The sequence below is a fragment of the Dysidea avara genome, chromosome 7 (assembly GCF_963678975.1).
Source record: "Dysidea avara chromosome 7, odDysAvar1.4, whole genome shotgun sequence".
Lineage (NCBI taxonomy): Eukaryota > Metazoa > Porifera > Demospongiae > Dictyoceratida > Dysideidae > Dysidea > Dysidea avara.
This window is the reverse complement of record NC_089278.1, coordinates 26,780,265-26,807,850: the sequence shown is the minus strand read 5'-3', so window position 1 is coordinate 26,807,850 and position 27,586 is coordinate 26,780,265. Positions and strand designations below refer to the sequence as shown.

The window sequence follows — 27,586 nt, the reverse complement described above, 5'->3', positions numbered from 1 at the left end:
GCTGGCCACTATAATGAGGTGGCCTCATTACTGAGGTGGCCACTAAGTGAGGTTTCATTGTATAATTTATATTGGTAATTTTCCAGTAGTTTCTTCTTACAATACATGACAGGAAGTAACATTATTAATGGCACACAGTTCTAGTATCCACAGGGAAATATACATTGTGTAGGTGCATATAGACAAACACTTTAGTGATTATCACAATAATGCAATGGAATACACTAAATCATGTATCACTATCACTAGGTATATATTCATAATCACTGTCATCATCACATACATCATCATCTATGACTTCATAGTGATCATTATCTGGTACAACTGTTGAGAAGATAGTGGATAAATGTAAGTTATAGTTCAGTATATCCCAGTATGAGGATGATAACTAGGATATTGCCCAAGTGTACTGAGATATAGCTTGTTTATATCCCAGTGCGAATCACAGCCAAAAATCCAACCATTATGTTGATTTTAATTCCTGTATTCTAATTAATTCATTTGTCACGAAGTGACTCGAGTAGCACAAACATACATCAATGCTGCTCTAAATTACTAAACATAAAGCAAAATTAATGTATCAGTCATACTGGTCTGCCTCTCCCTACTCATGTAACATGGCTGGTTTCAAAGCTTGCCCCCACGCATTAATTGCAAACCCACACACTGGGTTAGTTATCACCCAGGGATAAGATAGTTGATAAGTTAGTTATCACCTAGTGTGGCACTTTGACACTCCCACGCACTGGGATATAAATAGCTATAGTGTCAAAAAATTTTATGCATAAAATAAAGAGTACAAATATCATTGATATGATTTGTTGATTAATTAGAATATGACTGCTAGTTAAACCCCAGGAAGGATGTTGTAGTCATCAACCCGAGGCTGACGTGAAGCTGAGGTGTTGATAACTAGATATCATACGAGTGCAGGTGGGGTTTAACTGGCTTCTATCCCTCGCTTTGAAGCAGTCAAGTTCACAAACAGTGTGTCAATAAGGCTAGACAAGCATGTCAGTTGTGTATGGTTTCAATTTTTGCTGAACTTGTAGTTATATAGTGAAACCTCAGTTATCCGGACCCCACTTATCCAGATTCTCAGCTAACCGAACTACGGATATGACTGCTCTATTAGGGTAGTTGATAATACTGAAATTTTTTAAAAACGTTTTTCACACTATTTTAATTAAGGTTATTTGTACACAGTTTCAGAGATACGTTTTCAGACTTATGGACCACCCCTGGTCCCAAGGGGTTCGGATAACTGAGGTTCCACTTTACTAGTCTCATCCCCAGCCACCCACACACTCGATCACACGACTTCGCATGATATAATGCATGGGCGGCTGGGGACAAGACAAAAGTTTTACAATGTGTGTGACTTCAATTTTGCTGAGTTTGTAGTTTTATATGTGTAAGGTTTCAACTTTACTTTCATTGCACTTCATTCAATTTAAGATGTAAATAAATATTGTCTTCCATAATATTATATGCACTGGGGTTTAACTACTATTCCCCGGGATTTAATTACCATATACTCCCAAAGTTTGTAAACTTTCATTATGTAATACATGTGTACTTGCTGGATAAACGTTGTAATAGAATGATCTCTAGATCTGTTTCTGTTAGAGTGTGCGAAAATCACATTATTGTCAAGGACTTGCTAGTGTATATAGCACTGGCTTCTTGGGCCACACAGTACACTACCACGTGTCTTGGTTTTACCTTGATAGTTAACTGAACTTTGCATGAAAATAATTATAGTAGTTGTCCTACAGAAAGAAGAGCTGTATCTGTCTCTTTGTGATTGATTGAGTTGTATGTGACCGAATTTTGGAAAATCAACCATATGGGTGCATTTGACATCTAAAATATTTAATGATCAATAACATGATTTACTGTGTAAATGTACTTGTTAATAATTGTAAGCCATTCTCAATGCCTTAAATTACAAGAATTAGTTTTAAACTGTACCCTCCTCTTAATATTAACTCTCTAAACATGAAAATTCTAATTATTTCACGCATGCCCATATGGGTTATTTTCCAAAATTCGGTCACATATATGAATTCATTTTCTGGTTCCTATACTCATGCCAGCTATCCTTGGCAGCACTCGCAGCACAGCACACTGCTCTGTCTGTGTCTTGATATTTAAAATATAGCTAGACTGCTTTTGAACTTGGGTCTGTTTCAACCATATATTTACATGCATTGCTATACAAATGCATCAAAGCTATATAACAGAATGACTTTCAACACTTGTGCTGTAAAGCCTTAATAAATAAAAAATAAACAAATAACAGAATGCAAAATTTGTACTAGGGATGAGCCGATTCTTTCCCTGTACAAGCAAGCCTTTAGTATGCAAAGACCAACTCATTCATTGCATTATTATGTACAAATTAGGCCTATTTTGCTTTTTCCACCTGTTTTTCTTTCCAGCAATTATTTTCTTTCTTACCTATTTTGCTCAATATTTGCTCCAATTTTTCCTATTTTGTTGAGCATCAATATTCCCTGCAGCTTGTTAATAAGAAAGTTTATGATCCCTACTCAAACTCAACTCTCAAATTTTTGTTTAATAGAATGTTTTATACTTCAGTGAATGCTGAAAGATATTTGAATAAACACTTGTATGAACATGTACACACACATTTCTTGAAACATGTTCAGATAATGATACTACACAATCAATACTGGCTGAGTTATTAGAGGCATGATGTAACAAGAACACAATAACATTAACACGATACATACATTGGACTGTAAGGTTGACTGTACCAGTAACAGTGTTTAGTAGATTACTAAAACATTCATAATTTCTCCTATCATCTCTATATGTGACCAGATTTGCAAAAAGGTACCTTTTTCAAACACAAAATTTGACCCATTTTTTGAACTTCAAAGCTATACCTTTTTGATCATAGCATATTATTGCCTAAACTTTTCAGTGAATGTAGCTACAGTCTCTGGCTACATTTTGATACTAAGAGCAAGTTAATCAGTATAAGGAGTCAAGTGTTACATCGTTTTGTTAGCTGGTATGTCAAATGTGTGGAAAAGGTACCTTTTCACAAATCCAGTCTAAAATTTTATCTTAAATAGAAATTTTACAATCATAGGTTTGGTGTGTTCTCACACAATCATTCTTTGCCCAATGAATGTATCTGCAAGCGTTTTCTTACCTTCAAGATATGTTTCCATAAGGCTATCAATCACGTATGCATTTTCACTTGATATAGATCCTGTCAATTGTATTGCACACAGTAATACTTATAAGAAAATGTAGAAATTTTAGTCATAGAAATAAAAAAGCAATGAAACAATGGAGGTCATTAATTTTATACCTGGACCTATACTAGTGGACATTTATATAGTCATTCCTACTTCAGTCGTACACAGCTTGTCAACGATATTGCCATGACTGAAGTAGGGATTAAATGTCCACTAGTATAGCTGCAGGTGTAAATAACCTCATTTGTTTCATTCCTTTTTATTTCTATGATCCCTTGCCAAATATAAAATTTTTACATTTGTATTTTAAACATACATAATTCATTACTGGTCAACTAGTGCATATAAACTGACTTTGGAGTTTGTTTTACTTTTATTTCTTCTTATCCACAGACACAATGATGATGATGATCAAAAGCCATAATTGTATTGTTTTTAACTTAAAGGAGTGCACATTTTTTGAAGAATTCTAGAGTTTACAATGGTAAGTCTATGAATATAAACTTTTACTATTCATTAATAGAATTTAAGTGAGGTAAAGCAGTGGTTCAGTAACTAAATATTTGGGTGTTCAGTATGGAGGTTCCTGGTTTGGGCTCTGGTAAGTTTTTCTGATGGACCTTTTTACTCCATGCTGACTGTTCTATTAGAGTATCTTGATCCCACGATTTACAGTTGTTTGATTTATGCTTTGTAACTCCATAGATGTTACTTCTTTATTTTTAACAATAAAAAGGTACTGCTATGATGGCTAGCCAATGTACACACATGCTGATTGTAAATGATGGACAGAGTCTAATGCATGGACATGTCAATTCCAGCATAGCAACACAATGGATTTGTGAGTTGTATACAACAATATCAGGACGATTTCATCAGAATTGCTATTGGGATGGTAGCTTGAGGTGCTTCACAGACCCAGTGGTTATGTAAGTCAGCAAGCACACAAAATTAGTCAAAGCTTTAATGAGCACAGTAGCTAGAACAGAATACGCCTATTTATGACAGTAAGTGTATAACACTGCTGAGCTGGAGTAAATATTGAGTTTCATTTCTTTCTGTCAATCTATGCACAGTATGATGTGCTGGCTTGCTTGGCTGTCAACACACTATACAATTTATCTTGATATGACATTGTGACTTGTCAAACTGATGTCAACAGCAACTTCTACAAGGAAAAACAAGATTTTTCAGCTGATTCACGAGTAGATAAGAAATAAATGCCTGGGTGTCTATATAATTATACGATGTCACTCAATTATGTGTAAATTTTTTTGTTAAATTCAGCCATGCACACATTTATACCATTTTGGCCCATCAGTGACAGGTTTCATGGATATGATAATGTACATAGATATAACAAACACCCACCAATTCTACAAGTAATCGGTGGCAATGAGCTGCTTTTCGATGCAATCATCTTCTGATCATAATGTGCCTCTTTTATATTAGCTGGTAATGAGTCAGCCTTATACTGCACCAGCAAAGGGTGAATATTCTTCTTAACCTTCTGTGTATTAGGAGGACCTATAACTGATTCACTGGAACATTTTGATCCTGCTGAAACATCTGGCAGTGACGAAGATTTTTGGTGAGCAGTGTCATCTATACAGTCATAAAATGGATCATCATACAATGGCTCATCAGGAATTGACAATGGTGGAAATCTTGACAACTTCTCAATGTGACATCTGGTGCTCTCATTTGTAATACTTAGATCACTGTGATAGTCATGTAATAATACAAATACAAAATCATTGGTACTTACATACTTTGGTGAGTGAATTTCATCACTGTAAATTTGGTCTAGTGATTTTGAGGCCACAATTGTTGGACCAAATTTTTCTTTTAGTTGATATAATGAGGTTTGGTCTTCACTAAGTACTGGTACAAACTTCCTTTGATTTTGCCACTGTTTACGTCTAGAATGTGTATCTGAATGATTGAAAAAACTGCTACTAGGTAGATCAAGGGAGGTTTTCTTTCCAATTATAGACTTGCTTGCACTGGTTGGCAGCTTGATGTAGTCACGCTGTGAAACTCCATTCTCTGCTAAATCAGTTTCCAGTGTCTTATTTCCAACAAGAAAATCAAATCTGGATTGTGTATGGAGAGTTGAGTCCACTGATTTAGATCTCCGAATCATTGAGGCACCTTAATTGATAAATACAATGAACTGCATCATGCTAGCACTGAATTTCTATGTATGCTATTACTCATTTAACTTAACTAACGTTTTTGCAACTTTTCTGCTGTAAGTCGGTTGGAGAGGACTCTAACTAAATCCATAGTGCTCTTGGCTTGCAAAGCTAAAACATTTTTTTCTTGATAATTACAAATAACAATAAGCATCAAATTATATTAATTATATATTTATAACATTTGGACTTTAGTTTATAACATTGATTGCCCTATTAGACTGTTTAAATCTTCTCATGTAACACAATTACCACAAGTTTTTAATGTATTATACAGTCTCACCAGCTAAACACTACTTATGTACATAAGATAGTAGTTCACAATTAACAATTTAATCAGCAATGCACACACTACGTATGTACGTATCAATCATATACCTTACTTTCTAGGTATCAAGACACATGGTAGTGTGTCTAGCGGCCAAAAAAGCTGGCACGCCACACCATCATTATATTGACAGAAAGAAAATAGCATTTTCGTGTGTGCATAGCTCATGGCCCCTTCTCCAAAGCTGCCTTATAGCTGTCCACCAGGTAGGGTAGGCCACACAACAAATTTGATTAAATTCGTACCAGCCATTTGTGAGATATGGATGCGTTCAAAGTTTGATTTTTTTTCTTCTTAAGTTGTAGGGAGCTACGGGGCTTTGATTTATTTTTGCACTTTGCAAAAAATTGCTATAAAACACAAATGTGTAACTCAATTGCAATGATCTTTGGCACACATGAAGAGTACATAAATGTGGATTCATGTACCATGGTTGCTGTGAATCTGATGAATATCCAAGAAGTAATGAGCATTTATTCACATAAAAAGTTCAAACTTCTGTCACAGCTATAGGGCAAACAAAGTATGAGAATAACTTGGATACATAGGCAGATCACCATAGCAGTGCCTTTTAATAGTTTGAATAGCAATAGAGTTACATCTACTAAGTTATAAAGCAAAAATCAAACAAGTGTAAAATTTTGGGATTGAGATACTCTAATAGAGCAGTTACTGTGGGGTAAAAAGGTGCACAAAAATGTCCAAAAAAAAACCTACCAGAGTTTTAACCAGGGACCTCTATATACCCGCATTAACCACTGAGCTGCTGCTATCTTGGCCGATCACCATACTTTATAAATGAAAATTCTAGCACTTATAAATAAATGTTTGTAATTTCATAGATCCACCAATAGAAGCACTAGATTGTTCCAGAACATTCTATGTATGTTCTAGTAGAAGTCCTCACAAAATGTGCACAATAGAGTATTACAGTAAAGCATGCAATATAATACATTTATAAATCTGTTTTCATTTTGTCTGTATAAGAATGAAGACATGTGAGTAAAAACAAACCCCCAAGTTAGCTATAGGCTCGTTTTGGGGCCTTGTAAAGTACAAAAATAAGTGAAACCCACACAAACACAGCCAAGCTGTGGAAAAGGGTGTAGTTTTAAAAAGCCTGGGTGAAAATAGTTGTGGGATCAAAGGTGGCGGCCAAGAAATGGTTGTAATGATGTTAATGCTAATTATAATCACTGTATTACTATTCTTACACTAAAGATGCACTGAGAGTGTCATACAAATACCTGATTGGTGCTATGGCATTAAACTTGTATTGGTAAGAATGTCTGATATTAACTAATACATGATGGTGGACAAATGTATGTACAGTGGAACCTGTCTATAATGGTCACCTTGGGACCAGATATATCTGGCCTTTATATACAGGTGGCTGTTATAGAGAAAACCTGTATAAGGTGGTCAGCAGCATTTTAGTGGCTATGGCCGTTATAAATGAGTGATTATTATTAAGAGGCTCGCGCCAACCGCAATGCAGTAATATTTTAGTACAGAAAGGACAAGGTGAGCTTGTTAAGAATGTTGGTTATAGCTATTGAATACGTTTAAGCAATGAAGCCTGATAGATTATATAGTATTCATTGAAAGGCAGGAAGTGTGATAATTGTGCATTAATTGAAACGGTGCCGTAGTGCCAGACAGTTGGCTTAACAAGCCACCATAAAAGGTAGCGACCACTATATGAAGGAGAAAGTTATGTATACAGTGATTCATAGGCGAATTCTTGGTTGGCCGTTATACGCGTTAGACAGGTGACCGCTTAATGCAGACAACAATGCATACATTTGTATGGGAAAATATTTGGGACCTCGTGTCCATGGCCGTTATGCAGAGGTGACCGCTTAATCCAGGTGACCGTAACACAGGTTCCACTGTATATGCACATGCACTATAGTGTGTCATGTGACCGAGAAAACTGGCACAGCACTTTGTGCGTATATTGACAGGAAGAAAGAAAACATGATTTATTTTTTATCATGCACAACTCCTTGTCCACCATATTTGTATTGTAGCTGTCCACCGGGTGGGATATAAATTTGATTGGATTCACTCCAGCCATTCTCAAAATATGGGTAACTAAACTGTCAATTTTTTGTTTCAATTCTTTTTCTTAAGGAGTTTATGGAGGCCAAGAATTATCCTTCTCTTTTTTCACATTGGCACGCTTTGCAAAAATTGCTATAAAATGCTAATTGTTTATTAATTAATTTGATGATCTTGAAATCGGCACAGATATAGCACATATATAGATGTGAATTCGTGGACTAAATTTTCTCTAATTCTGATTAAATTTAATATACACGGTATTATGATGGATGTATATTCACATATAAATGTCAATCTTTTGTCATGGCTACAGAGTAAATCTAGCATGTATGGAAATAACTTGAAATGCCTTTTATTGAAAAGCAAGGGAGTAACAACTACAGAGTTACAATGCAAAAAAAAAGAGCAAATACTTAAGTGTGAAATCGTGGGTCAACATGAACACTCACAAAAAGTACAAAAATATCTATAAATATGTTGTCACATACCTAACACCTGAATCCTTAACTACTTAGCCACTGCTATCACAGGTATTCACCTCATTACAAGTGATTGGTATGTATTGTCTACCTAACAATTTCCCTGAATTCCTCCGTAAACTCATACTTGTTTATTGGGTTATTCTAATGGTTTCTGTCCTCTTTTATAGGTTTACCATCACAGAAGGTTTTACAACATCCTATAGGTCAAGAACTTCCTGTTGCAAGTCTGTGTTATAATGCGAAGGCTGAGTTGCTACATTTCAGTGAAGAACTAAGAAACTGCTAAAAAAGGCCAAGACCAACAATATACTGTACCAGTGCTGTATAAACAATGAAAACTTACAGCCTCAGGCTTTATAGATCCTTACAACTGTGAAACCATGTCTGACTGAAAGTTGTTCCTGAATCTGCTCTTGTAATGAACCAGCAAAAGCAGCCAGGTTATTTTGTTAAGTCTTTAAGAAGTTTGAAAACAAAGACCTGTATAATGACCTTTACTTTTCTTTGTTGTTGCATTGATAAAGACAGTAGCTATTTCATCATACAGTACGGTACTACTGCATATTAGGGTTCATGAAGAACTGGGCTTTTCCAGCTTAAAATATCACCCTACCTCAATTTCCCTTCTTGACAGCTTGGCAGCATAGGTTAGGCACAGCCAAGCCCAAAACATTTCTTCAAACCAACCCCACACCCTTCCAAAAAGTCTCTATGAAAAATTTTCAATTCAACAGAATTTATGCTGACTGACTGATTAACTAACTAGCTGTGCCTCCCACCAAACATAACTCAACAATGGATAAGGCTACAGGCTTGATTTCTTCACTGTTCAACACCGCTTCGTCCCGAGATGTTCCTTTTCACCAGCCGCAGTATGTATAATGGACCTACCTTTGTCCTCTTTAAGTTCTTTTTGCTGACAATGCAAGGTGTCAATTCACAATAGCACGATGCAGTTTCCTGGCTTGTGGCTGTGTTGGCTAATTGCCTGTAATTTATTGCAGAGATGCTTCTTGTACTGTTCTTCATTTGTAACGGTGTGTAACTGGTGAAGCATAGTCAGATGATAACTGAAACAAAGCATAATGGCCACCTCCCTTCCCATTACATAATTGATTGCTGAGTAATGCCTTCTGATGCAAATATACTTAAAGGTATTCCCAGGGCTATTCTTTCTTTTAATGCGGTATGCGCCAGTTCAATTGTCATGATTATGTTATAAAAAGGTAAACAAACAAGTAGAAAGAAAACTTAGGAATCATACAGTATGGAGTACTGCATATTAGGGGTCATGAAGAACTGGGTTTTTCCAGCCAAACTTATCACCCTAAAACCAGCCTCAATTTCCATTCATGACAGCTTGGCAGCATCGGTTAGACACAACCAAGTACAAAAATGTTTTAAAATCAATCCCAAACCCTTCCAAAACGTTTCCATGGAATTTAAAAAAAAAAATTCTATTTAACAGAATTAATTTTTTATGCTGACTGACTAAATGATGCCTCCAGCCAGGCATAACTCAACAATGGATAAGGTTACAGGCTTGATTTCTTCACTGTTCGATGTTGCTTTGCCCCGGATGTGCCTTATCACCAACTGCAGTATGTACAATACACGCATCATGGACTTAACTTCTTTTTGCTGACAACACAAGTTGTCAATTCATGATAGCACAATGCAGCTTCCCTCTGGTTGTGTTGGCTGTTATGCTTATCGCCCATATTGTCGTAGTGACTGGATTGATTACAGACACTTCTCGTACTGTTCCTCATTTGTAACAGGCGAAGTATACCTGAAAACAAAGTGTAATGGCCACCTCCCTTTCCATTACGTAACTGATTGTTGGGGTGTACATTCTGATGCAAGATAACTTTTAGAGCATTCCTGATTCCATTCTTTCTTTTAATGTGGTACGTGTGGGTTTATTTGTCATAATAAAAAAAAATCAAACAAACAAGTAGAAGGAATTTTAAATTTAAAGTTGGCTTAGGGATTAAAGAAAAAATTAGTAGTGAAACAAGGGAATAGGTAGCTAAAAAGTAGTGAACAAGGAAGGTTGCCTATATCTTAGGCCTGAGCCTAATATGCTCAAAATTGTACCTATTATTCTTTCCAGAATTTCCCAAAAATTTCTCCTATTATTCTTTTTAAATTCTTTTATCTAGCCTATTATTCCATAATAATGCTCACATAGTTTCTGTAGCTATAGTCACTTAATTCTCAAGATGCTGATATAAGTAGTTTTGCCAGAATTAATAATAGCTAGCCATAAATGAAGCACTTCACCTTACACATAATGGTTATAGGCATTACAACAGACGTAAAATAGCTATCGGGAGTATAACAAAAGAGTTCTTAATTATCAGTGTGTTAAAACTGTAGCTATAGCTACATGCTAAGTTTAGTGGATAATGATATCAATATGTTTGTTGAAAGACTTAAAGAAGATACACTGGTATAAGAGTACAAGTTTCAGAATTGCAGATAATCATGCAGTTAAATCCCTGATGCTGTCTGCAGATTGTTAACATGAAACGAGCTGACTGCTTTATTAGAGTATTTGAGCGTTCTATTAGAGTATATCGATCCTTTAGAGGTTTTTCAGCTCCTTTCAGCCAGCACTCGTATAATAATGCCAGCTATCTATCATTCTTAGTAGTTTAGTACTTTCTTCTAGCTAATTAAGAATAGGCACGCCCCTTAATTCCATTGATTATTCCAGTGGACGTCCGATAATTCTAAAATTATTCCCGTAACCATCCTATTATTCCGGAATTATTCTCACAAAATTGGTGACCTATTATTCTCAAAATTATGCCGGCATATTAGGCACAGGCCTACTATATCTGCAGATATACTAGTGGACATTTAATCCCTAATTCAGTCGGATAGTTATAAAAACCAGAATCGAACAGGAAATGAAACGAAACAAAATCAGCCTACAGTCTAGTGGAGGACAATCACTATAATATTATGCACAGTTACACTATAATATATGCACACACTACCTGTTTAAGCATCGAGCAAGAGCAGATTTCTCTGTATGGTACTTATTGATTCCACTTTTTACCAATATTTCTGATGCCATTGAACAGGGATGCAGCGATCTCTGCATGGCACTTATTGATTCCACTTTTATCAATATTTCTTACACCATTGAATAGGGATGCAGCGATTATGCCAGCATAATTCAGGCATACGTAATAGGTATGCGTGGGAATCAGGAGTTATGCTAGCATTTTGAGGTAATCATAGGAAATCTGCAAATTGCACAATTCCGTTAAAAAATATCAAGATACTCTAATATAAATAGAGCAATCAGAAACTCTAATAGAACAGTCAATGAATATTATTTGTGACTGAATTTGACAAAACAAGGCTTCGATGCACAAAGCTTTGTTAGGAGATATGGCGATTTTAAGGAATCATTGTGTAATAACTTCCCAGTGCCTACAGCTGTGCAAACAAAATTTGCACCAATTGTTTGTCTGTTCACTAGCTATCACCGAGTGGGTGTATACATTTCTGATACCCAAAATTTTCCCTATTTTGAGCAGCTTTTTTCGAGCGGGTAATAATATCACAGGTAGTAATAATAGGGTGGGAGGGTGGGGGTGGACGGTGGTTTTAATATACGGGTATTAAAATGAAGTAAGAAGACGATTGGAATCCAGAGGCCAAGTTTGGGCTCTCCATGGCCCTCCATGGCCCTCAAATTACTCCAAATTGACTGAGAACACTATTGGCGAGCTCTCTGTGAAGTCCCAGCTCACTACACACCATTATCACAAAGCCATGGCCATTTAATGGTGCCAATCTCGCACTCGTGGCTTTGACAGGGTCGGAAGAAAGCTGCTACAGAAACCAGACTTGTCAGTGCTGAAGGAAGTACAGTGTGAAATATGATAGTGTATTAGACCAGCAATCCATTTCTGGCAAAATCGTAAGTTTGATTTTGTGTGTGTGGAAGCCTTGTTATGTGAAATCCGGTCACATTTACTCTAATAAAGCAGTCACATTGAAATGAAATAGTCTAATATAACAACCAGCTAAAGAATTCAAGACAATTTGAAGCTTAAACATCAATGAAAATGGTCTGATACAGCAATACACTGGCATCATTAGCCAATTATGGTGGCATAATTTTTGGGAATAATGGGCAATTCTCAAAAGCATAATAGGTGATTTTTTTGAACACTGCTCAAAAGCATAATGCTCAATTTATAGCCTCATCCCTACTATTGAAATCACCTACTAATACCGTTGTCAACTAAGTAATGAAGCCTAAACAAGTATAAAGATTCATCTGAGACTTATAAGTGAATTAAATCTATTTAGCTTACATGCCACTGTAAACACCATAAAATTACACACTTTAGCTACTTTTGAAGAATAACTACCTTGTCATTTAATCACAATGGATTCAAATGCTCTTATTTTATAAGAATACACACAAATTAAGTGTAGCAATACTTGGAAATGATAGCACAGGCTTTGTTTTCACCACATTGTAGCCCAACTAGTGATAGTTAAATATTAAGTAAAAGTGGTGAGTGTCTACTGGTGGTACAGTATCTGCAGCTTTGTATTACGGATACCAATCTGATACTGGTTTCCGTGCCAATACCAATACAATGGCACTCCTCTAATGAAAAAAAACCCAAAGCCAGCTTGTGGTTGGTTGTGGAGCCGTATACAGTACAGAAGGAAGTGAAATCTGCACAAAAACTGTCAAACTGTGAAAAAGGGTGCAGCCTTCAAAAGCCTGGATGAAAAGAGTAGTGAAATCAAAGGTGGAAATCAAGAAATGGCATAATATTAATAAATTGTGAGACATTGGCATTAACTTCATCATGTCCATTTCTGGTAGCTGCTACCTTTGATTTCAAAACTCTTTTCACCCAGGCGTTTTGAAAACTGCACACTGATAATGTTAGATATAAAATGGATCTTATTTCAAAACATGGCTTCAAAAGCCAACTGTAATAACAAAACAGTGAAGCTGCTAAAAAGTTGCATTTTATTGGATTACTTTCTATTACATTGTATTAATATCAGATTAGATTATTTTTGTTTGGCAACAGTAGGCATAGCCTGCATAGATGCTCTTCACACAAAGCATATGTGACCATCTCAGCAAAACTCGACTTGTTCGCACAAACATGCGTATTGAGAAAATCAAAATTTAATAATAATTCGTAAAATTACGTATGCTACAAAAAAACTACACAAGTTTTTATCGGGCCAGTACTTGAAGAAGGAAGACTCAAATCGATTAAAACTATATACCATCGTATTCGCCTGTTCATGGAGAGTTTGACAATCTTTGTTTCGTTTCTCTAGAACCAATGGTATGCTTATCACGTGCGTTTGTTTATGATGTGGTAAATGTAATCAAGATTGTCATCGTTTCTTCTACCCAACCGCCTTCATATCCATATGCGCAAGTATCTACAGGGCTAACACTATACCTTGGCTGATGTGCTGATCCATGGTAAACATTTTAGGCCAAATTGCAATGTTGTAGACAAACCCAAACGGAAGTTATGGCTGCGAATGTAAGCATCTGTAGTTTATTTTCAGTATAGTCGCTGTACAAATTGATTACCTTGCTCTTCCTACTGTCTATTGCTATAATTCCAAAACTACACACTAACTACAGAAGGCTGAAACTTTGGTGGTCCATTCCTTGGACACTGCTGATATTGCTGAGTGAATAAAAAAATTTAATTGTGCGAACAAGTCGGGTTTTTGCTGAGACGGTCATATATACAAAGATAAAAACATGTACACAACACCAATACATGGTTACAACATACAAAACAAGATACAGGAGTGTTAACAGGTTAAAAACGATAAGCAGTTTGAAATGCAGTGGGATCATTTGAATGTGAAGGGAGTGTGTTTTACAGCAAAAATTTGTTGACAAAAAAGAGAGATTGATGAATTGGGGGTATTGCCTTTACTGTGTCTATAATTATATACTTACCCTGACTGAGCATTTAAAACCGATAAAGTTAGAGTGCCTTGTTTGGTTGTGCTCTTCGTTTTTGGTTGGTATTGGATCTTATGGATATCCAATATATTTAATGAAAATCTTGTTTCAATTTTTCCATTAGCAGTGAAGACCTTTATTGTTTTATCACATACTTTCAAGAGGTATCTGTTACTTCTCCTCTTTATGGTGCTACCAATCATCACTCTGAACTCATCTGCATAAAAAGTAATAATGCTAAACAACTGTGTAACCCTCAAGCTCTCTTACAATCTCACAACCATTATATGGTGGTGACTGCACAACTATTTAATGTATGTATACAGGGGTGGATCCAGAATTGTTGAAGAGGGTGGGGTCTCTGAAGTGGGTGAAGGGTAATCCCCCTAAAGTTTCACATATTCAACTCAGCACATCCTACAGCTGTAGCATTCACATACATAAAATGTGCCCTATAGGCAAACTTTAATGAGCATGGTGTGTGTGTCCAGCTAACTACGTACAGTAGCTGAAGAATTAGCACAGTGCTATTTGTGCAGAGCTTACTGTTATACTATGCCACTGCAGGATTCAAATACAAGTTTCTGCCATTGCTATATATGCATCACAAATGATGAAGCTCTTATTCATCAAACTCTTTCCTGGCTGAGTTGAATAACTACTGAAGCAACTCCTGTATCAGTTCCGTAATTCATATTGCAGGGAGTTCAATTCAATTTGTGTCTTCTAGGCAAGATCTCAAGAATGGTCAAGTGATATCACATCAGGCAGAGTCAAGTATGTTACCACAAAAAAAGTTACTGGCAGTAAAACACGTACCTGCAGCTATAATACCATTGGCTCCTTCCAGTTGTTAGGTCTATCATTCACATTAAGCACTGTTTGCTGAAGTTGAAACAATCTATATCATGTGTGCTATCATTTTGTGATATTGTAATTACTAGTCTGATTGCTCTATTAGAGTATATCAATCTTTCATATTTTGTTGCTTTTCTCCTTTTAGATTTCTTGTTCAAGGTTCAACCTGAGGGGAGACCACCTGAAGACCCCCTGGATCTACCCCTGGTATACATTTCTTTTCACTGATAACACAAAGTGCTGATTCATGGTAGTGCACATTAATGGCTTCCTGTATTAAAGAATGAATGAAAATTGTCCATCACTTTTACACCATAGTCAAAAAGTCAAAATAACTGATTAGACCTAGGCTAGCTCCATGTATCATTCACTGTGTGTATACGGTTGTGTTTGGCAGAACATCATGAGCTACATAATGGCTACAATGCTAGCAGACCACTTACTGTTTTCATTCGAACGCGTGCCCCAACTATCAATTATTGAAAAGTGAGTGGCCATTATGGTTCATTTTTGGTTATGTTCAGCCTGTTACACTGTATTACAAATGAAGAACAGTACAAGAAGTGCCTCTGCAATCAATCAAGTCACTACAGAAAATAGAGATGATTCCTGCTACAAACATAGGGAAGCCAAAAGGCACCTTTCAGGCTGAAGCAACATCTAACAGTGAAAAAAATCAAGCCTGTAGCCTTAGCTATTATTGAGGTACTCTGATCCGAAGGCATCAAAAGCAAAAAATTTGGGCTAAAATGAATATTGTGATGCCAACAAAATAAATAGTTTTAAAAAAGAACAAATTTTGAATACTCTAAATGTATATAACTTATTTGAAACCAGCTTGGTGGTATTGGTTAGGAATAATCAAGCCCAAAAGTGTTTCAGTGTGACCCGAAATGCACTCCAAAATTTAAAATACCAGCCCGAGGATTATATAATAGTTGTATCATGTACCTGAGTGATTTGCCTGATATATACACCCACGCTCTCGAGCGTGGGTGTACATATCAGGCAAATCACAAGGGCACATGATACAACTGATATGTACCATGTAGGCTAATAGCCTACTGTGGTGGGCGACTAATCACCCAAGCCAATACGAGGCAGATTTATTATATAGACAGTCTTGTAAAATTTGATTATGGGTCAGCAGCAAGTAACGTTGCAGTTACATTTGTTGGGCAAATCCTATGAATATCACGGAAACACTCAATTTTGGGATTTAACAAGTGTTTCAAAGTTGCTACATCGTTTAACCACTGTTTACAACATTTTCTAAACATCTAGAGGGGTAAGCTTCGCAGCAGAGTGATTACCTCATGATATATGAAAAGTGGGTGTGGTACATAATCAAACACGCGGACACGCAATTGTGAATTACTGAGGTTTTCACCAGCGTTCGAATCTCTGTGATGCCGTGCGTGAGAGCGTACCGGTTAGCATGATTGCAAAAGGCCGAGTGTGCAATCACGCTAACTGCTACGCACTCACGCAAGGCGTCACGCAGATTCGAACGCTGGTGAAAACCTCAGTAACTATGACACTAGTTCTCACCTTAAACTTCCGTTTGTCAACTCATAGGGTGGTAAGGGTGTCGAATTGCCTTCGTCTGAGTGCTGTAGAATGCAAAATCGGGTTCATGGTTTTCATCACGTAAGCAATAATAAATTCCTGCAATCAAATACTGCCAGGGTTCTTATAAAAATAAACAACGTTACCTCATCAGATATCAAGGCCATGGTACATTTAAGTTAAACCATGGTTTAACTTAAATGTACCATGGCAAGCCAGGGTTTATGAGATATGTACCCTGAAATTATCCTTTGAAGTTAGGTGGTTTCATGGTACATATAATTATACAACATGTTAATACATGGTACAATTGTGTTTATGGACATGCTTACTTCTATAACTACATGTATGCATACTCACATACTACTCCTGGTACTGGTGGTCCAAACACTTCGTTGTTTATTGTATCAACCCAAGCAGATGCCTCCTGTGAGGTGTGGACCTCAATTAAGTACTGTTTCGTTCCAGTTACTATTTTAAATCCATGCTTTCCCTTTTGTTCAGAAGATACCATAACGCTGAACACATCATCCAAAGGAATCATCTCTGAAACTTTACCACAATGGCGAACTTTTATGTGTTGTGATATCTCATGCAGTACCAACTGCCTCGGATAGAAATTGCTCTCTCGATGCAGCTCACACCAATACTTGTGAACAGCCTGAGTTTGATGGGAACATATATACCCACATATAAATGAAACTATTGAAGGGTATGTATATATACATATGTAAATAGAGTGTATTTGCAGTGGAACCTCTCTTGTCCAGATCTCTATTATCTGGGCATCTCTGTGCATCAAATTAGTCATGTGACTTGTATTCTATGGAGTTTGGATTAGATGAAAGCACAAGGAACCTAAATCTTGCTGTCTATCTGTTAGGTGGCTTGTTTGTTATACTAATAATAACTACCACTTGGTTCAAGCTAGCATGTTACAGTGCAAGGGAGTAACCATGAATTCTCTGTAGTGACTTCCTCCTCTATCCTCTAAACTGCATCAATGATAACATTGCTTGTATTTATTATATGAGTTACTGAGCATATTATCATGCATTTCTTAGTTACCTACCCTTGAGAGATATATGGGTAATAGGGATGTCCCAGAATGCCCAGATCAAAAGGTTTCATTGTATAGCAATATTCAAATCACAAGGCAGTTCATCTGTGACCAAAAATTTTTTTGAACAACTGGAATCTAGTGTAAGTCTTCAACAGTCGACTAATGACTGCATAATCCATAAGCAGTGACACTGAGTAATACTCATACTGAACAAAATAACTGAGTCTCTATTTATCTCACTTACCATCATTTTTCTTTAGTGAACAGTCACATGAAACAAGATACCAGGTAGAGTGGATACCTATTCACTAGTTGACTGAGTGTACTGTATAGCGGGAAATTTCTGAAAGGTTAAATGTTTGAAAAAAGAATGCTTCATTGGAAGTTCAGGAAAATATTTTTGAAACAATTCCTCTTTACTGTGCCACACTGTTGATAATTAACTAGAAAGATTCATGGAGGAAGCTACCAATGGAGTTGGTCATTTACGTAGCTAATTTGCTACTTTAATTGTTCAGTATAGATAATAATAATCATTTTATCAGTACAGATAATAGTCATACACTACGATAGTAGTGTATAGTAGGGACCACAAAGGAGTAAGCGTGGCCCACAAAATAACATCACCCAAAACAGCCTCAATTTTCCCAGACGACGGTGAGGCATTATTGGTTAGGTAAGACAAGCTTTCAGATCGACCCGAAATGTTTTCAACAAGTTGCTACGGAATTTAAAAAATTTTATTCAATGGAATTTTCTACTAATTGAGTAACTAACTGAGTAACTGACTGACTGATGCCTTCAGACAAGCGTAACTCAATAACGGCTAAGGCTATGGGCTTGATTTTTTCACTGTTCGATATTGCTTCAGCCCGAGAGGTGCCTTTTGGCATACCACAGTACGTACAATGCATTCTTCATGGACTTACCACTGTCCTTCTTTGTGTCCTATTCATCTTTGCTGGCAGCGAAAAGTGTCGATTTAGTGGTAACACGTTATAGCTTCCCTTCGTAATGAAAATCGTTCCTTTTTTTGATAGTGGCTACTTTGATTGCAGAGGTGTTTTTAAAACAGTTTTTAATTCGTACTGTTGTGTAATGGGTTGAACATAGCCAACAATGAAACGTAATGGATACTTCACTTTTCAGACGATAATTTATATTACTGGGGCGCGTATATAGCACCAACTCTTTCTTTCGGTATGCGTGGGTTGCAGAAATGCTTTTCGAACAGCTCTTGATTCGTACTGCTGTGTAACGGGTTGAACATAGCTGACAACAAAGCGTAGTGGATACTTCACTTTTCAGATGATATAGCTGGGGCGCACGGTGCCATTTCAAATGCAGTATGAGTTCATCAATCATAATAATATTGTTTACAAAAAAAGCTAACAAACAAGTATTTCAAAAAATTTGTAATTTTCAACTAGAGTAGGTGTTACTGTGCATTTCCTTATGGTATCTTGGAACACAGTAGGGATATAACACTTTTTATTGTTTTACTGTGATTTAATATCATTTACTACTCCAGCTTGTTTTAGTACTTTTTATCGATGTGCTATGGTCCCTACTCTAGTTGAAAATTCCAATTTTTTTGAAATATTTGTAAGATATTAATATAGGCCCATCTGGCTTTGGTAGAATCATGTTTAGCTACTCTAGGCTCTTTCTTCATAGCTTCGTTTGGCAGACTTTGCCTTGATCCAGTAGTCTGTGCATTGAGCCATGAGTATACTTGGCTTTTTTTCAGCCTGTCTAGATATTTGCTGTCTTTCCTGGCCATTTCACTCAGGCTAGCATAATGATTCTCTCAAACTCTTAGTTATGGGCCTAAAGGCTTATAGCTAACTGATAAAGTAGAAAACATGCATGCATACACTCAAACTTTGTTTTATAGTTATACTTTCTTTGGTTGTCGCTTCAAAGATGTAGTATTGCTAGCTATAGCTGTTTCTGATAATATATTTTCGAAAACGCATTATCTTCAAAACTTAACCTTTCAAAAATTTCCTGTTATAAAGTTGTGCTTCTTCCATTCACTTAACATCAACCAGTGCTTCATTTTACCTCTTATAATATATCTGGAGCACAAATACTTTGGTTGCATTATGAAGCACTGTATCATGACCTGTCATCTAATACAAAGTTTTAAGCAATACAGGTGCGATTCACATCACAGAAACTAACATGTAGCATCTTGTACTTCTATAGCTACATCTCTGAAGTGACAACCAAAGAAAGTATAGCTATAAACAAAGTTCGAGTGCACGCATGCATGTTTTCTATTTTATCAGTTAGCTATAAGCCTCTAGGCACATAGCTAAGAGTTTGAGAGAATCATTATCCTAACCTGAGTGAAATGACCAGGGAAGACAGCAAATATCTAGACAGGCTGAAAAAAGCCAAGTATACTCATGGCTCAATGCACAGACTACTGGATTAAGGCATAGTCTGCCAAACATAAGTACACAAAAAATTTGGAATTTTCAACTAGAGTAGGGACCATAGCACATCGATAAAAAGTACTGAGAAACAAGCTGTAGTAGTGCATGATATTAAATCACAGTGCAGTGACATCTCCCTTATCCGACCTCAATTGTCCGGGCAACTCCATTGTCCGGGCACCTCCATTGTCCAGGCACCTCCATTGTCTGGGAACCTCCATTGTCCAGACAGCCCATGTGGCTTGTAGTTTATTGACCATAATAGAGTTGGTTTAGATGAAAGCACAAGGAGGGAGCCTAAAGGTTGCTAAATACCTGTTTGGTGACTTGTTTATTCTACTAATAATAACTACCACTTGGTTGCTAGGTGATCATGGATTTTTACGGCCCAGGGGAGTGACCTTGAATGTTCTGTAGTGACTACCCCCTCTGCCTACTAAACTGCATAGCACTAACTGAAAGCAATAACAACATAGCTTGTATTTAAGTTAATCATTTTAGCATAATAGCATGTTATTATTAGTCATGGACATTTGAGATACAGACAGTAGTATGTACCAGACTGCCTGGATAAGAGAGGTTCCACTGTAGAATAATAAGAAGTGTTATATCCCTATATGCTCAAGATACCATAACGGAAATACACAGTAGGGATACAACACTTCTTATTGTTTTACTGTGATTCAATATCATGCACTACTTCAGCTTCTTTCTCAGTACTTTTATCGATGTGCTATGGTCCCTACTCTAGTTGAAAATTCCAATTTTTTTTTGTCTACTCGTTTGTTAACCTTTTTTGTAAATAATTATTATGACTGGTGAACCCACGCATACTACATCAAAAGAAAGTAATGGCACCACACCGCAACTATGCCAATTATTGTCTAAAAAGTGAAGTATCCATTACGCTTCTTTGTAAGCTATGTTCAACCCGTTACACAGCAGTACAAATCAAGGAAAGTACAGCTGCAATCCATACATATCACATCAAAAGAAACAAAATGCACCACATGCACCAGTTATATCAATTATCGTCTGAAAAGTGAAGTATTCATACACTTTGTTGTTGGCTATGTTCAACCTGTTACATAGCAGCACAATCAAGAACTGTTTGAAAATCACTTCTGCAATCAAAGTAGCCACAATGAAAAATACACCTGTTACATAGCAGCACAATCAAGAACTGTTTGAAAATCACTTCTGCAATCAAAGTAGCCACAATGAAAAATACAGACGATTTCCATTAAAAAGGGAAGCCATCACTTGCTACTGCCAAATCGACACCTTCGCTGTCAGCAAAAATGAATGGGACACAAAGGCAGACACTGGTAAGTCCACAAAGAATGCATTGTATGTACTGCGGTATGCCAAAAGATACCTCTCGGGGCAAAGTGACATTGAACAGTGAAAAAATCAAGCCCACAGCCTTAGCCGCTGTCGAGTTACGCTTGTCTGAAGGCATCAGTCAGTCAGTTACTCAGTCAGTCAGTAGAAAATTTCGTTAACTACAATTTTTTACAAAATTCTGTAGCAACTTGTTGAAAGAATTTCAGGTTGATCTGAAGGCTTGTTTGGGCTTACAGTAGTTTTGCCTAACCAATACTGCCTCATCGTTGTCTGGGAAAAGTTAGGCTGGTTTTTGGGTGATGTTTTTCATGGGCCACGCCTACTCCTTTGTGGTCCTTACTATACAGTACGAAAATGTGTAAGCCTTTTAGTCAGTGTTTGCAGGCCTGGTGCAAAAGTGGCTAGTGGCTAGTCTGGTGTAAAAATTGCTGTTGTGATGCTACTGCAGTTTAAGACTCAGCTAACAAACAAAAATGCAATCATGGGGTACAGCACACAAGATATATACAGATAAACACATTTTCACTTTCCTCAAAACCATCAGCGTGACTCTAAATACTACAAACATTGTACAAAGACTATCAGGATTTTGTTTCCCAGTGGCCAAAGAATGCAGCACACTGGCACTTAGAAGTTTCATGTTAGAGTCGCTCTTTTCTATTCAATAATTCCATTGATACTAATAGCAGCACTTATCATATGGTATATATATAACTTTGCTAATTACAGTCACCCACCTCCCTTTAGTTTTATCTTATAAGAAGTAACCTCTATAATGTTAACAAACATGAAGATGAAATCAAAGCTGAATCTGACCATAACCCTAATCTGAGATTTGTCTGTTACGCATAATGATGACTTTCACTGTCTGTATATGAAGGTAAGTTTACGGTGAGTTCGAGGTGGCCTAAGATTGGCCTGGCTTTACTGGCATGGTTGCTTTTTTGCTCACTCCAACCCTAACTTGCCTCAAATTTACCACTTCATACAACTAGTGTTTGGTAGTCAAGTAAAATGAATGCACTGTTGGTCAAAATTAGCTGTTCTAGCCTGAAAACCGGTGTTGGCTTTATATCTACTTTGTTCTGGGAAACAGTTCAAGCATTTAAAGGTATTCATAAAGTACACTACCACTATACCAGAGAAATATGCCATGAAATGCCAGTATGACTTCGCCATGAAATAATAAATCATCCCCACGGTGATGAAAGTCATTACATGGAATACATGGATTGTTTCATAGCCATACTATAGGCATGAAATGTCTATACACATCAGAATTTCATGGCACTTTTATGGAATGTGTACACTGTAACGATTTTATGGGTACAGTACAATAACAAAGCCAGAAAGCCTATAAAAGCAAATATAGTTGTTAAGGCTGACAAAGCGTCACTAAGCTAAGGAGCATGCATACTAATAATTGTGATCTCATTTACGTTTAACACCCACTACTACTTAGCTATAGCTACATGTTTCTACCTCACAGATTTAGCATGGCTAAGAGGAGCTGATGCATTATGGAGCTGGCTACTGTACATCTAAATGCTTGGTAGCTACAAATGAAAAGATTATCATGCATGCATGATAGCTGCTCAATGCATATTGCAATCAGTCTTGATTTAATGGAAAAGGAAAATTTAATGATATTAACTGAAATTCCATTATTTTCCACTGAAAAACTGCTAAAAACACTTTCAGATTCACCTTTAGAGGGCCTAATTTTCAAAATTTTCCCATGCTCCCAGACCCTGTATGTCGTTAGAGCTGAGCAATAGTTGCGATTATCATGATAGCTATAACACCTGTGCTTAGTCAAAAATATGGATAACAAACATGATAGCATTGAAGTCTAGAAAACTGTAAAAGACCAGTAGCTTGAATGTGGACAACAAAGATAACAACTGACACATAACAATCTTTAGTGGAGTGTTAGAAAAGCAAATATGTGGTGTGTACATTTTATAGTTGTAACATGGGCACGAGTGATTTGCCAGAAATGTATGCCCAAAGTCCGAGGGTGCAGCCCAAGGACTGTGGGCATACATTTCTGGCAAATCACGAGTGCCCATGTTACAGTTAATATGTAACATAACGTTGTAGCTACGGTTGTTATAATAAACGGACAAGTACTACGGATATCACGGAAAGTCGAGTAGGGAAAATTTCAGGAAAGTTGCAAGTGTTTTATTGCTTTCGTGTTGTTAAAAGACTAATAACAATGTATACTAAAGACCTAAATGGGTAAGCTTCATTATAGAGTGGTTAACTCGTGTCATCCGTAATGTGGACGTGTCGACATTCAAATACGTGCCAAAACGATTGGGAATGCACTGTAAGACTAGTTATCACCTTTAAGTAACATTTTCCAACTTGTAGAACAGCAAGGATACCAAAACGCCTTCATTTGACTGCTGTTTCTGGCAACACTTCAATTTGTGGTAATCGTGACGTGAGCATTGATTTATTCCCATAATATATTTCGGTCTGAGCTTGTATAAAACAAACAAAGGGTGGTACCATTACCTCACCCACATCAAGGCCATACTTGCTTTGATGAAAGTGGCTTGCTTTTTTAGAGTGCAACCACTTTCCCGGAATACATTTCAATGTACACCGATGTATATTTAGATGTCTCCCTGTGTTGAGGAATACATGGCAAATGTATCCTCTGGAATTCCTTTGATCTGAGGTGTGATAGTGTTACATAATTGGTGTCTTCATGTGTTGTATACACGAAGTTGAGTGTTTTTAACTGTTAGTAACTATCATGATACTATCATTATCATGACATCAAATCGTGATTATGATAGTTGTACTATCGCTCAGCTCTATAATAGTGTGCTTTGCAGTTTGCACACTAATGTAGTCATTAATTATTCCAAATATCTAATTTGTCTATGGATACTATATGAATCTTACCACTAGGGCCTTGTGAGAAGGCTTGGTATCTTCTAATGTCTGGATAGTTACGCCGTATATGTCCCTGTCCAGCTTACCCCAAGGGGTCACCAACTGACTCGAAATCTCGTACACCTTCAATGAAATCCTGCCTGAAATATGAAATCTTATGTTCTTATCATGATTCTGATTATATACTCGTTCTGGTACCATAGCTTACACTCAACTGCTCCTGCACAAAAGTAAGAATGAAATCCGATGTTCCGCTTCGCTTCGGATTTGTATTAAGCGAGTTGTGGAAGCCGCACAAAAACAGGAGCTGTGGGAAAGAAGCCATACAAAACCAGGAGATAATTGCAAACTGCTCAAAAGTAAGAATGGAATCTGATGTTCCGCTCCACTTCAGATTTGTATTAAGCAAGTTGTGGAAGCCAAACAAAAACCAGGAGCTGTGGGAAAGAAGCCGTACAAAGCCAGGAGATAATTCATGCGAACTGCTCAAAAGTAAGAATGGAATTCGATGTTCCGTTCCGCTTCGGATTTGTATTAAGCTAGTTGTGGAAGCCAAACAAAACCAGGAGCTGTGGGAAAGAAGCCATACAAAACCAGGAGATAATTTCATGCAAACTGCTCAAAAGTAAGAATGGAATCCGATGTTCCGCTCCGCTTCAGATTTCAAGTTGTGGAAGCCAAACAAAACCAGGAGCTGTGGGAAAGAAGCCGTACAAAGCCAGGAGATAATTCATGCAAACTGCTCAAAAGTAAGAATGGAATTCCATGTTCCGTTCCGCTTCGGATTTGTATTAAGCTAGTTGTGGAAGCCAAACAAAACCAGGAGCTGTAGGAAAGAAGCCTTTTCAAGCTCTTCTTGGAAATGTGCACAGCTCATCTTGTAGTGTGCTATCTGGTGTTCCTCAAGGCTCTGTCCTGGGTCTTCTCCTGTTCATAATATACATTAATGACCTACCTATCTCTAAGATTCGTTTGTATGCTGATGATGTAATAATTTACAGAGCTATCCTTTCAAGTGAAGATGCCTCAATATTGCAAGAAGACTTTAAAAAACTAGTCAGCTGGGCTGCAACCTGGCTTATGTCTCTCAACCTTAACAAATGTGAACACCTAGTTATAACTAGCAAAAAACAACCCTTATCAACTATGTGTAATATCAGGGACTACCTCATTCGCGAAGTTACCTCAGCAAAATATTTAGGAGTTACAACAAGTCAAAATATCTCTTGGTCTAAACATATTGACATTATAACTTGTAAAGCAAATTCCATTCTAGCTTTTTTACAAAGAAACCTTAGTCAGTGTTCACTTCGTGTCAAATCCTTAGCTTATTTTACATATGTTAGACCGGTGTGGTCACCATTTACACAATCTAACATAGACAAGATTGAAAAGGTACAACGTAAGGCTGCTAGATTTGTTTTTAATGATTATTATAGATATTCCAGCATAACTAACATGCTCAACTGCTTAAAATGGGAATCCCTTGAACACAGAAGAACAAAGTCTACCATTATCATGTTCTACAAAATCATCAACAACATTGTTTCAGTTGACATTTCCAATTATCTTCATAGAAGCTTTACCAGGACAAGAGGTCATCAAATGAGATTTATGACTATTCCTGCTAAAAGAAACACCTACTACCACTCCTTCTTACCCACAGCTATTCGACTATGGAACTCTCTGTCTGAAGAAACAGTTAATTCTCCTAACTTACATTCATTTATTAACTTATTAAGTGTATGTTAACTTGATATGCAGTACACTCATATTTTGAGTCTTGTATAACAAAAAATTAAATTAAGCCGCACAAAACAAGGAGAGAATCCATGCTAACTGCTCAAAGGTTGAAATCTGATGTTCCGCTCCACTTCGGATTTGTATTAAGCGAGTCGTGGAAGCCAAATAAAACCAGGAGCTGTGGAAAAGAAGCCATACAAAACCTGGAGATAACTGTTAACTGCTCACGAATGGAATCCGATGTTCCGCTCCGTTTCAGATTTGTATTAAGCGAGTTGTGGAAGCCAAACAAAACCAGGAGCTGGGGAGGAAGCCATACAAAACCAGGAGATAATCCATTCTGAGTAAGAATGGAATCCGATGTTCCGTTCCGCTTCGGATTTACTTAGCAAACTACGCAAACTTCATAAACTTAGCAACACACAAATTACAAAAGCAACTTTAGCATACAGATGCTCCTGGTTTTGTGGGATTTCACACCAGATAGGGCTTCGACAGTTGTTTCTGGTTTTGAGGGATTAATCACGGCAATGATTGGCCTTGTTTCCCGAGGGCTTCAGCTGCAAGCCGCTCCTGGTTTTGTATGGTTTCCTTTAATAGTTATGTCTTCGCTTTGCTCCTGGTTTTATATGGCTTCGCAATTCTTCTCAATTTCGTGAGGCTTTGCTCCTGCATGGCTTTCTCCCACAATTTTTTGGTGTTTCAGAACTTGTCACTCTACGCCAACCAGTAATTTAAAATCAGATTTTGCAGCTCTCGTTCGATTTTGTGAAATCCTTTGATATCTGTGAAATCTTGAGAAATTTGTTCAAGATTTTGAAATCCGTACCCCTTTTTCGTGAGTTAGTGACCCCTCGGCTTACCCTACCCCTCGGCTTACCCTACCCCCCTTCAAAAAACTGATCCTCTCGATGATCCTAGATCCGCTCCTGACATTCATAGAGCTACACAGTATATACGTATCAGTACTACGAAGTTGTCTCAGTGAAATTAGTATCTTCTACCACGGGGCCAATTGCAACTAATTTCTAACCAAACAACCAGCGAGTCTGTTTGGCCCTTTTCAGGTGCTCAATGCACAGCTGAAACCGGTTACAATTATGAATATTAATGACATTTAGTAGCTACAGTGTATACTACGCACTTGTCTGAAAATTGTCTTCTTCCACAAATACACAGGGCCGAATTTAACTGCACCACCAGTCGGTTTCAGTTGCAGAGTAGCGACCGATGTCAACCATATAGACTCTGGATGCTTTGCCATGTCAGTTGTAAGTAGCTAGCCGGGAAATCCAAATACACCACTATAGACTTCTTGACTTTTTAGGGCGTGGCACTTTTTA

General features: G+C 37.1%; 1 protein-coding gene across 3 annotated transcripts; it reads right to left on the bottom strand.

Annotated features, from left to right (window-relative positions):
* Positions 1-75: 75 nt before the first annotated feature.
* LOC136260641 (uncharacterized) lies at positions 76-27,586 on the bottom strand. 3 transcript variants are annotated; one of them, XM_066054459.1, is made up of 8 exons: positions 27,388-27,586; positions 17,094-17,394; positions 14,301-14,523; positions 5,471-5,568; positions 5,009-5,390; positions 4,608-4,957; positions 3,188-3,247; positions 76-324 (listed from the first exon to the last, which is right to left on the bottom strand). In XM_066054459.1, exons 1-8 carry the CDS (start codon positions 27,505-27,507, stop codon positions 230-232), a joined length of 1,629 nt encoding a protein of 542 aa, XP_065910531.1. In that variant the 5' UTR covers positions 27,508-27,586; the 3' UTR covers positions 76-229. The 3 variants fall into 3 exon arrangements, with proteins under 3 accessions (XP_065910531.1, XP_065910529.1, XP_065910532.1); XM_066054457.1 differs by lacking the exon at positions 27,388-27,586 and having other exon boundaries at positions 17,094-18,589; XM_066054460.1 differs by lacking the exons at positions 14,301-14,523; positions 27,388-27,586 and having other exon boundaries at positions 5,471-5,545; positions 17,094-18,587.